Source organism: Panthera onca, chromosome C1, assembly GCF_046562875.1.
Source record: "Panthera onca isolate mPanOnc1 chromosome C1, mPanOnc1 haplotype 2, whole genome shotgun sequence".
Taxonomy (NCBI): Eukaryota; Metazoa; Chordata; class Mammalia; order Carnivora; family Felidae; genus Panthera; species Panthera onca.
Genome location: NC_138346.1, coordinates 122,587,361 through 122,599,691, shown reverse-complemented (window position 1 = coordinate 122,599,691; position 12,331 = coordinate 122,587,361). Strand labels below are relative to the sequence as shown.

General features: G+C 41.4%; 1 protein-coding gene across 2 annotated transcripts in view; it reads left to right on the top strand.

Moving 5' to 3' along the window:
• The window catches only part of SLC22A15 (solute carrier family 22 member 15), an 81,565-nt gene that overhangs the window by 10,290 nt on the left and 58,944 nt on the right, over positions 1-12,331 (top strand). For both annotated transcript variants that reach the window (XR_009607870.3, XM_060625503.3), the window contains exon 2: positions 6,150-6,362. Coding sequence is in view for 1 of the 2 variants with exons in the window: in XM_060625503.3 (XP_060481486.1) it covers positions 6,150-6,362 (213 nt within the window). In the remaining variant the exon portion in view is untranslated. The remainder of the gene's footprint in view (positions 1-6,149; positions 6,363-12,331) is intronic.

The window sequence follows — 12,331 nt, the reverse complement described above, 5'->3', positions numbered from 1 at the left end:
AAGAAAAGAGCGAGAGGCAAACCATGAAACAAACTCTTAACCCTAGAGAACACACTGACGGTTGCGGGAGGGGAGGGGAGGGGGGTGGGTGAAATATACGGTGGGGACTAAGGAGTGCACTTGCTGTGGTGAGCACTGGCTGTTGGAAGGAAGTCTTGACTCACTATATTGTACACCCGAAATTAATATTACACTGTATGTTAACTGGAATTGAAATAAAAGCTTAAAGAAACATCTTGAATCGATTTAAAAGAAGACCGTTAGGGGCGCCTGGATGACTCAGTCCGTTCAGCATCTGACTCTTGATATTGGCTCAGGTCATGATTCCGGGGTCGGGGAATCGAGCCGCGTGTCAGGCTCCATGCTGAGTGTGGAGCCTGCTTGGGATTTTCTCTCTCTCTCTCTCTCTCTGTCTCTCTAAAAGAAAAAAAAAAAAAAAAGAAGACTATTAAGTAAATAGAAAACAAAAAACGGCACATAAAATTCTTGCAGGGAGCACACAGGTGACCGAAGTTTGGGAAAACTGAGCTATCCTGTAATATTTCTTCAAAGAACACTAAAAATATGTGGTTTACCTTCTTGACTCTGATTGGCCTATTTTTTTGCCCCAAAAGTTCCTTCCTCTGAATGTGGTTTTGATTAAACCCCTACTAGGTTTTCTCTTCCTAGTTTCTGGTGTCATATTTGCAACTTTTTCCTTATTCCCCAGTTAGATTTCCCATCTACTTTCTCTGTGCTCTCATCACCTCATTTCCGCCGTGGCTAATACTGCATTTGTGAAAATCTGCCTTGTGTTTGTAGCTTTCGGTACGTTTGTTGTCCTCACTTGAATGTATTTGCCTAGAAGGAAGTGATTATTTTTTAGCCAGCCTTGTTATCATCTGAGGCCCATAATATAATGTGTTGCAAAGTGTTGGAGCTCACTAAAATTTTTTAAGAATTAAACTGAAGTCACAGAAGGAAGGTAGTCAGGTGGGGGTATTTCCATTTTATTTGGGAGAAAGGGAGGGAAACGGATGCAGGTTAAATCACTGTTTACCCAAATACTTAATTTATCCAAAGTCTTAATTAGTGGATGGAATAAAGATTAGGTCCTGGAATGACTGGTTTTTTATCTTGATCATCATCTTTTCTTTTTCTTTTCTTTTTCTACACCATTTTGCAAGGAATTAGTTAAAATGTATCCTAGGCTGTTAGTTATAGAGTGGTATGTTGGGTTTATTTGGAAGCATATAGAAATCGAAGTTAGCGTTTCTTTCGTTCAGGAGAAAACAGATCATTAACAAATTAGAATTTCACTATATCTGCACTGTTAGATACAAAATAATATTTCCCCAGTAAATAGTGCAGCCATTGACCGCTTTGGAGATTAACAAAGGAGCCATCAGCGTGGTCTGGAGTGGTTTGTTGAAGACTTGAGAAGGGCTGAGCTTGTGCTGAACTTGGGAGCTTGGGTTTAGAGAGAAGTGGGAAGGTCATTTCAGATGGAAAACAGTAAAATTGGGGGAAAAAAGTGTAGAAGACGGAACAACTTTTAGGCTTACTACACAGAGTGTGGCCCAGACTAGCAGCATTGAGCTCAGGAGAGCTTGCTAGAAATGTGGAACTCAGGTCTTTCCCAGGCTACAGGACCAGACCCTGCACTTTAAAGTCTGGGAGGCACTGGTAGATGCCATTTGTATGGGGCTGTAGAGTTTACTGCTGGCTAAAGGAAACATCCCATTTGACCCTCAGAATAGGTTAGATATGAATGAATTAGATAAAGATGTTTACTACCAGTGTCCAGTCTCACTGAAAAGAAAACCTGAAGTTTGGAGAGGTTTTGATTTGCTGAAAGGTTCCTAGAGCTGAGTTTCCAACTCAGGTATACAGATTCCTTTCCCTTTTCACACCACACCATGAGAAGTCATGCAATGGGGAGCTGAGCACGCCAGTACAGAAAGCGTGAATGTGGATTAGGTAGCAGCTGGCCCATACAGTGGGGATCTGGAACGTTAAGACATTTATCACTTATCCATTGATACGTTTTGGCCAGAAGAATGTCATGAGGAGTGTCTCAGGGAGACCAATCTGGTGGCATTATGTGGATGAATTAGAGTTGAAAGAAACAGGACTTCGAGACACCAGTTATTCAGGGCATGATATTAAATATTTTCAATTAAAAAAAAATAGGTGGTATCTGTAAGTCACCTGACATTGACTGAAGGCCCAGTTTGTGCTGGGCACTGGGCATCTGGGCGTGCTGTCATGATAGGCTTGCCCACGTAATGCTTTGGTTGAGTCAGTCAGTAACAGAGTACGAAGTGCAGAAAAGACTAACGGTAATGACAACAACAAAGTCATCTTCCATTTCTCCCATGAGGTGATCCCGTTCTCATCCTGGTTTTGCTATTAGTGTTATACGTGATCTTGAACGAGTCACTTAATTGCCCATTTTACCTACTTTAAGACCTAAACATCATACTTCCCATGACTTCACAGCACAAGATATTGTGATGAGATCATTTATGGGGGACGGTTTGGTTTCCGGAGTGGTATAAAAGCTTATAATGCTGTCGATATAAAATCACTTTTAAAACCTTCACTTTTTGCAACTTCAGAAATTTCAGTCCCCTGGTGCATTGTAGTCACCTAATTATAATGACATTGAAAGGGGAAGAAAAAGTGCAGCCATCTGTGACACTTGTTTTCCTTCCCTGGAGGGGGCTTTGGAGAAGGTAATGGCCTCTCTGCGGTGTTGTTGACCCCACTTGGAAGGAGCGTGGATGGTGGTTTCTGATTGTGGCTTTAAGACCCAGCCGCTGATGGGTATGATCATTCGACAAGAATCCGTGGGCATGGCAGTTATAGGGTAATACAGACAAGATTGAGAGACTCTTTGGACTCTGGCGGAGAAAAGCAGGAGTTCTGGGCTGCACGTGTCTGACCCGTCTGGTGACATAACGCCACGTCTCTGTGTGTGCAGTTGAGGTCCCTGGGTGTACATGTGTGTGTGCACGCATGGCGTGCACACTGGAAACACCGCGAGGGGTGGGAGGAGGGCAGAGGAGATGAGAAGGTGAAAGCGTTCATCGGGCTTCAGGTTGCTGGGAATAATACTGATTAACACAGATCATACTGATTAACTGGGTTTCACTGCTCCCCTCTGTGAATTAACGTGTGTATGAGCACCACCTCTTTGTTTCTGAACTGTTTTCTTTTTAAAAATTTTTAATCGTTTAATTGTAATTCCAGGATAGTTAACATACAGTGTCTTTATCCATTCATCTGGACACTGGGGCCGCCTCCATAGTTTGGCTATTGTAAATGAATGCTGCAGTAAACACTGGGGTGCGTGTAGTTTCTGAACTGCTTTTAACACAGCGTAGCTTCTGCTGAGAACGGGAGTGTCCACGGAAAAGCACACTTCAGAGTAGAGGATCCTTTGAGCATTTCCTCTCTTACCTAGAACATTGCTTATCTTAGAACAGTCCAGATAAAAATATGATGTATTAACATATTTTCAACAAGCACCTAGAATAGGGCTTGGCGCATAATTAGAATTTAGAGAAGCATTTGCTGCTGTTATTAGCATTCTAGCCCAGTCATTTATTTATTCATTCATTCACTTGCTGAGTGTGGGCTTCATGTGTCCAGGCCCTGAGTTGTTTGGTGTGGAAGCCCAGGAGTGGATCACACAAAGATCCTGCCCTCAGGGACAGAATATTCTGGTAGGAAAAATAAGATGAGCAAGTACATAAATAGGATGGATGAAGAAAATGATCTGTCTCTTACTAAGAAAGGTCTAGATGGAGCTTTGGGGGGTGAACAGAAGCAGGAGAGGGCTTCCGGTGGGTACGAAAGGAAGGTGGGGGGGGGGGGCGGCTGGAAGTGGTACCTGAGTCGCATCCCAGAGGATGGAAAAGGTTCAGAGACACTGCTGAACCAGGTGAAGTGCTTTCCATGTAAAGCAAGTGGGAGGCACAAAAGCAGAAAATAGCATATTTAAGAGAGAAAATATAACTAGTTTGCTTTGCCCGATTGACGGCTCTGTTTTGAACATGTGTTTTGCTTCATCTCCAGAGTTCACGTGCCCCATATTTTTTCATTTCTTTGCCCTTCAATTAAGATCAGCAGATTATAATAAGGAGGGGCAGTTACTAACACGATGCAAGCGGCTTTGTAATTATAGCTGCTGCCGAATGTGTAATCTATCTGTTCTTGTAATTATTAAGGTTTTTATTTTTACAGACTGATTGCCTCCTGGCCTAAAACTTCCCTAACAGTATGCAAATAGGGGCCAGGAAGCAGTATAAATCTAGACACATGATTTCTTCTGCCTTCTACAATAAATCACCCATGCAGACTGACCTGTGGTGGCTGGGTACCTCTCGGGAGGCCCACCGTCATTTGCCTCAAAACAGATTGGGGCTGCCTCATATCCTCGCAGCCTCACAGAGAGTGCAAAAATCACACCCTGGGTTTTACGTTCACTTTCTGTTATGACACACACAATGTCAGGACTTCCTTTCTCTTTCCTTGACACTAATTCCATCATCTACTTGTGATAAATTACTCTGCCTTTGGCATTTTAGCTTATCCACTTAACAGCTGAATATGCCCCTACACCGTGGTGTGGAAGGAGCTCGGGGTTCACTGATGGATGGAGCCGAAGCTGTTGGCAGATCTCCTCCTTTTCGTGCCTCAGTCAGCACATCCGTCCAGTGGGGGTGTTACTATATGCTATAGCGAAATCACAGCTTCGTACTTTGTAAAACGCTTATTGTGTTTAAAGGTATTTTAAGATACCAGGTTCTAAATTAATGGGGATCAGTTCTTAAAATAAGATTTCTTCCTTAGTGAGACAGTTCTCACTGGAACAGACTGATTCTGTGTTTTCCGAATTCATTTGAAGCTTGAAATAATCATCCGGCAATGAGAACTAATATAAATGGAAATTCATAGCATATAAAGGCTGCATAGGGCTCAACAGCTTGTAAACCCGATTGTGAATAGCTGTAAGGCCCAGAACAATCAGAGACAAATGGCATATGTGCTCAATAATTATTTCTTGAATGAATGAGGGAATTTTTTTTTTTAGGGGAACAACTATGTTTAGATTAAATAATGATTAAGTAGAGCTAAGGGTTATAAAGCAAGTATTTATTATAGGATTTTGAATTTCTTTACAGCTTATGAAATTTGTCTATTATGTTTTAAAATAGTATCTACTTGGGAGCCTGGGTGGGTCAGTTGGTTAAGTATCTGACTTTGGCTCCGGTCATGATCTCATGGTTTGGGAGCTCAAGCCCCCCCTTGGAGTGAGCTCCACTTCTCTCTCTCTCTCTCTCTCTGCCCCTCGCTTACTTGTGCCTCTCTCTCTCTCAAAATAAAATAAAATAAAATAAAATAAAATAAAATAAAATAGTGCCTACTCAAGTACATACTATGCTTACCTGCTTTAATAAAGTATTTTCATTTGTGTTCTCTGTATATATGTGTTATCTATCTATACTACTTCTCTCAATATATATTTTCTTCCTATATATACTTTCTATATATATTCTCTATATGTACTCTATAAATGTTCTCTCTGTATATACACACTATATAGATTCTTTCTCTCTGTGTGTATATATATATACACTCTATATGAATATGCTCTCTCTATATTCTTTTACTGTATGTATATTCTCTCTCTAAGAGAGAGAGAATATATGTGTGCTGTTTTCTGAGACATTTAACTGTGCCACAAAAGGTTTTGTTTAGATGGTGAATCCAAGGCCAAGATACTCTTGGACCCTGGTGCCTGCTTATCTGAACTGAGAGTGTTGTGTTTCAGAGCCGTAATGGCCCCCCCCCATCCCCACCTTCACCAGTGTCATACTGTCATCCGTGTGCAGGGTCCTGAGCATCAGATGTGTCTCAAATGTAGAGGAGACCCCCTCCCCCCCCCGAAAAAGCCTAAGGCGCTTTACAAGTGGGATTGCTGATGATGCTGTTGCTAGTAGATCGGGAAGCTTCCTTTTCAAGTTTCTCTCCTTTGCTTCTGATGTGTCTGGTTTTGTGTAGCTCACAAAAACACAAAAGCAAGAAACTGATCTTGCGGGGCTTGTGAGCCTGCTGATCGCCATCTCAACACTGATGGGTTTGTATGTTTGCTCCTTCAGCTCTACGTGGCCACGGAGGCCATCCTCATCGCACTGGTGGGGGCCACGCCGTCCTACCACTGGGACCTGGCAGAGCTCCTGCCCAACCAGAGCCACGGCAACCGGTCGGCGGGTGACGACCACGCCTTGGGGGACTGGCTGCTGACTGCCAATGGCAGCGAGGTCCGGAAGCACGTGCACTTCAGCAGCACTTTCACCTCCATCGCCTCGGAGGTAACACCAGTGGTGGCCGTCGGGAAAACAAGATCACGATCGCTGGGTGAACGTTTCTCCTGGTCCAGATGGAACCATTTTTCTGTCTTGTTGATTTAAATGTCAGCCACCTCTTCAAATAGCTGTCGGGTACATTGGAGAGTTTAAAGGAGAATGTCGTATGGAAACGCATTCTCTTTCCTTCTTGCTACCAACAGGAAAAGCATGAGCCTTACCAGACTGGTTAGATGAAGTACGATGTGCACTCCGGAAGAGCCACATTCCAATTACAGTGTCCTTTTATTTTTATTTATTTATTTATTTTTTAAAGTTGATTTATGTTTGAGAGAGACAGAGACAGAATGCGAGTGGGTTAGGGGCAGAGAGAGAAGGAGGCACAGAATCCGAAGCAGGCTCCAGGGCTCCGAGCTGTCGGCACAGAGCCCGACGCGGGGCTCGAACCCACGAGCTGCGAGATCATGACCTGAGCCGAAGTCGGACTACAGTGTCCTTTTAAAAAGTGAATTAAAACTCTCATTTCTTTTTCTTATGTACACAAAAATTAGCCGAGTCAAGAGACAGAAATGTGGTGACTGTCTACAACATCCACAGTTCGTGTGGATTCAGTGCAGTCCTGTGTGTAGACCACATGGGGCCCCTTGACTGTACAATATAGAATACAGGTGGGACCGCCTCGTGTGTGCAGGAAGCCTTACTTTGAAGGGGGCTTTGTGGCCAAGAGAGTTCTGGTAAGGATGGCACCTTCTGGGCCAGCCCCAGGTAAATAAACCAAGGACGGATAGTCTGGTGAAGGAAACCCTGGCGTAAGAGGGGCACGGCTCACGCTCAGCCGGAAAGCACGTGCACTGGTTGTTAAAAAGTTGACTTACTCAGTCCTTTGCCTGCTCCCCACAAGCTATCTGTTTGCCCACCACCACCCTGGCCTAGCCCTTGGTCCCGGTGATCTCGTAACCGTAGGGTTAATGCCTGGTGGGCATTGCCAGCTCCCGGTGCTGACTGTCATGCCAGTTAGCTGCCCCCAGATCCATTTGGCTGCCCCCCTGCAGGGCTACCAGAGTGCTTGCAGGTGCCCTGCCTGCATCCCCTGCCCAACCTCCCCTGTGTGTGTGTGTGTGCGTGTGTGTGTGTGCACCATGGCATCAGCCAGTCTTACCTGTTGCTGACTGTTTTGATTATCACCCTTTGGGCGGGACGTGCCAAAAACAGAAGAGACATGAAGGGGCTATTTGCTTGGCCTTCCCTTAAGAGTTTCCATTTGAAGGCATGATTACTGGATTAACGTTCCGAGCTCCTGCCAGGTAGTATATTTTCTATGACAACAATCCAGTCACGTCACCCCTCATTCAAAACTTCCCGCGATTCTCCCACTGCACACAGGAAACAGTGAAACCCACTTAGGGTGTTACATTCAAGGCCCTTTACCCTCCAAGCTGCGGCCCGGATGTACTTTTCCAGCCCCACCTGCACTTCCCTCTGCCTCCACTCTTTCCCACCCAAGCCCTGAGTGCTTAGCCTACCTGTTACCTCAGTAGGTAACTGACCTCGGAATGCCCTAACCTCACCCTTGTGTCCACCTGGTGAAATCCTAACCTTACCCTCTACTGCTCACCTTGACTGTCGCCTTCCCTGCGATGTCCTTTCCAGTCCACCCCCCAGAAGAAGCAAATACGCTTGTTTCCTCTGCGATAACATTTTATGTGCACTTACGTCACCCACGGTAGCTTGTGGTTCAACTCTGTTTCTTTTGAAGTCATTTGAGATCAGAAACCATATTTTGGTCATCTTTGTACCTCTGTGGCCTACTAGCAGCAATGACCGTCACCACAAGTGCTAACCGAGTACCACGACTGCTAACGTATTGAAATAGCAAGTAGCACTGTGGAATGATGACTGACTATATGCTAGGTGTTGTGATACGCGCCCTGAACTCATTAACCTTCAGAATAATTTATGAGGTCAACGTTATTTTCCCCATTTTACAGGTGAAGAAATTGAGGCATCTTGAGGTCATGTCAGCTTAGAGGGTCAGAGCTAGATTTGAAGCCAAGTTTGTCTTAACTGAGAGGCCTATGCTCTTAATTACTGTACTTTTTGGAAGCCTATCCCGTACAAATTGGTATGCACATCTCTTAGTTCTTTGATAGGTAACGGTAGCCAAAGAACTTAAAAAAAAATTTTTTTTAATTTGGAAATAATTTCAAACTGGCAAATTTCAAGACTCATACAGAGAATAAATACCCTTACATCCTTTAATTTCACCTATCATTACTATCTCCGTTTTTTTCCAAGCCTTTTGAAAGTTCCATATACCATACTGTTGTTCTTTTATGCCCAAATACTTCTGCGTGTACTTCCTAAAAAGTAAAGGAATTTTCTTACATAACCACAGGACAATTACTAACTTCAAGACATTTATCATTGGGGCACCCGGGTGGCCCAGTCCGTTAAGCGTCTGACTTTGGCTCAGGTCACGGTCTCAAAGTTCATGAGTTAGAGCCTGCATCAGACTCTGTGCTGACAGAATTCTGTTCTGCTTCAGATTCTGCGTCTCCCTCTCTCTCTGCCCTCCCCTGCTCATGCTCTGTCTCTCTGGCTCTCTTCTCTCTCTCTCTCAAAAATAAATAAACATTAAAATATTAAAAAAAAAAAAGAAGTTTAACATTGATTCTATATTTTAATCTACCACCCATACCCAATTTTGTCACTTGACCCAGTACTGTCCTTGCTAGCACTGGTTTCCCCCTCTTGTACTCAGTTCCGTTTTAGGGTCACATGTTAACATTTAGTTGTCATGGCTCTTAGGGTCTTTTCACCTTCAGCCTTTTCCTTTTATGACATTGATACTTTTGAAGAAGACATACCTCCCCTCTTTTTAAAAATAAGAATGTTCTCCATTTTGGGTCTGTCTGATGATTTCTCATTAAGGTTACGCATCCTAAGTCAGAATAGTAATAAGTAATATGCCCTTCTGGGTCACATACGCTATCCATCTGTCCCTTTTTGGTGATAATTTTGATCAGCCACTCCAGGTATTGCTTGACTTTTCCCCTGTCCAGTGAACATTCTTTTCATTTCCAGGAATATGTAATCTATGGAGAATCACTTCAATATTATGCAAATGTACTCTTCCTTATCAGAACACCCCACTCCAAATTGAGCATCTTTTCATGATGCTTTTGTAAACCAAGCTAAGACTATGATGGTTGCAAAATGATGATTTCTTTACTCTAGCACTTCCTCCATATTTACCAGTTGGCATTCTGCGCCCCCCCCCCCCCGTTTTTTTGAAGTATAGTTGACCTATAACATTATATTACTTTTAGGAGTACAACATAATGATTCAATGTTTGTATGCATTGCAAAATGATCACCACGGTAGGTCTGGTTAACATCCATCACCATCCATAGTTACAAAATTTGTTCTTGTGAGGAGAACTTTTAAGATGTATTCTTTTAGCATCTGTACATTATTATTATCTGTTGTCACCAGGCTGCTCATTACATCCCCAGGACTTACGTATTTTATAACCTGAAGTTTGTACCTTTTGAACCCCTTTACCTATTTTACCCACCCCCTCTACCCCCTCCCTCTGGCAATCACCAGTCTGTTCTCTATATCTGTAAGCTTTTTTTTTTTTTTTTAAGATTTCCATGGCATTCCATTTTTAGCTGGAAGCAAAACCCTTGCTTTTCCCTTGTCCATCTGTATGCCTGGCTCTCTGTCCCTATCTCTCTATCTCTCTATCTCTTTCTCTTTCTCTATCTCTCTCTATCTCTATCTCTATCTCTCTATCTCTATCTCTGTATATCTCTACCTATATATCTATCATTAGTATGTACTTATTGGTCCCTATTCTTAATTATTTATAATTTTTTACCATCTTTAATTATTTTGGTGCTCAAATTATCCCCAGTTTACCAGTAGGAATCTCTTCAAGCTGGCTCTTGTGTCCTTTTTAAAATATTTATTTATTTCATTTATTTACTCATTCATTCATTCATTCATTCAATTATTTGTTTTAAAGAGTGTGCAAGTGGGGGAGAGGGACAGAGGGGGAGAGAGAGAATCTCAAGCAGGCTCCACACTCAGCAAGGAGCCCAACACAGGGCTCTATCCCACAACCATGAGATCACGACCTGAGCCGAAATGAAGAGTCAGACCCTTAACTGACTAAGCCACCCAGGTGCCCCTCTAATTTTTTTTAGTTTTTATTTTGAGTATGTATTGAATTTTGTCAAATAGAGCAATTTGCAATGTTTGACATCAATTGCAGCGATTATATGGGGTTTTTTTTTCACCTTCTACTATGGTGGATTGTCCTGATTGACTTTCAAATATTGAACCAGCTTTGCATCTCTTGATGGCATATTCTCTGTATATATTGCTGAATTCTGTTTGTTGATATTTTGTTAAGAATTTTTGCTTCTGTATTTATGAGAGATATTGATCTGTTGTTTTCTTTTTTTGGACCTTTGTCTGGTTTTGGTATCAGGGTGCATTCATAAAATGAATTGGGAAGTATTCCATTCTTTTCTGTTTTCTGGAAGTGATTGGGTAGAATTGGTGTTAGTTCTTTAAATATTTGGTAGAACTTTCCAGTAATATCATCTGGGCTTTTTTTTTTTTTTTAGATTTCTTTTTTGGGAGTTTTAAAATTATGAATTCAATTTTCTTAAAGGTTATGTAGCTGTTTAAATGATTTATTTTGTATTGTGAGTTGTGGCAATTTGTGCTTTTCAAGGACTTGGTCGATTTCATCTAAGTTGTCAGATTTACGTGTGTAGAGTCGTTCATTGTATTACTTTATTATTCTTTTGATGTTTGCAGAGTCTGAAATGAAATCCCCTCTTCTATTACCCGATCTTAGTAATTTGTGTCTTCTGTCCTATTTAATTACTTGTCGGTCATACAAGCTTGTCAGTGTTACTGATTGTTTTAAAGAACCAGCATTTTGTTCATTGATTTTTCCCTGTTATTTTTCTGTTTTTAATTGTATTGACTTCTGTTCTTACCTTTATTATTTCCTTTCTTGTGCTTGCTTTGAGTTTCTTTTCCTCTTTTTCTTTTTAAGATTATAGAGTTGGTAGCCTAGATTTTTAATGAGTCTTCTTCTTTACAAATATAAGTATTTTACTGCTATAAATTTTCCTCTCATGACTGTTTTAGCTGTGTCCCACAAATTTTGGTATGTTGTATTTTTATTTTCATTTAGCTCGCTGTATTTTTTTTTCCTCCTTAAGACTTCCTCTTTGACCCAATGGTTACTTAGAAGTCTCTTGTTTAGTTACCTAGTGTTTGGAGATTTTCCTGTTAGCTTTCTGTTTTTGCTTTCTAGTTTGATTCCATTATGGTCAGAGGACAGTGTGATTTCAATTTTTTAAAAATTTGTTACGGTTTCCTTTATGATTCAGGATGTGGTCTCTTTTGGTATATGTTCCACTGGCACTTGAACAAACTGCTGCTGTTATGTGGAGTGTTTTATAAATATTGTTTAGATCCTGTTGGTCAATGGTATTGTTGATTTCTTCTATATCCTTGCTGATTTTCCGCCTAGTTGTTCTATATTGTTGAGAGAAGAGTATTTATGTCTTCAATTATTATTGTAGATTTGTTGAATTCTCCTTTCACTGCTCCTAGTTTTTCCTTCATATATCTTTTAGCTCTATTTAGTCTATACATATGGATGATTGCTATGTCTTCTTGATGGACTTTTTCTTTTTATCATTTTATTATGTACCTTTATGTCCCTGGTAATTTTCTATGTTCTGAAATGTGGTTTGATACTAATCTAGCCACTCTTGCTTTCTTCGATTAGTTTTGTTAGCATGATATGTATTTTTCCACTTTACTTTCAACTTGTCTGTATGTATGAAATTAGTTTCTTGTAGACAGCACATAATTGGGTCAGGTTTTTAAACCCACACTGTCAATCTCTGTCTTTATTTATGTTTTTTATATAATTTACATT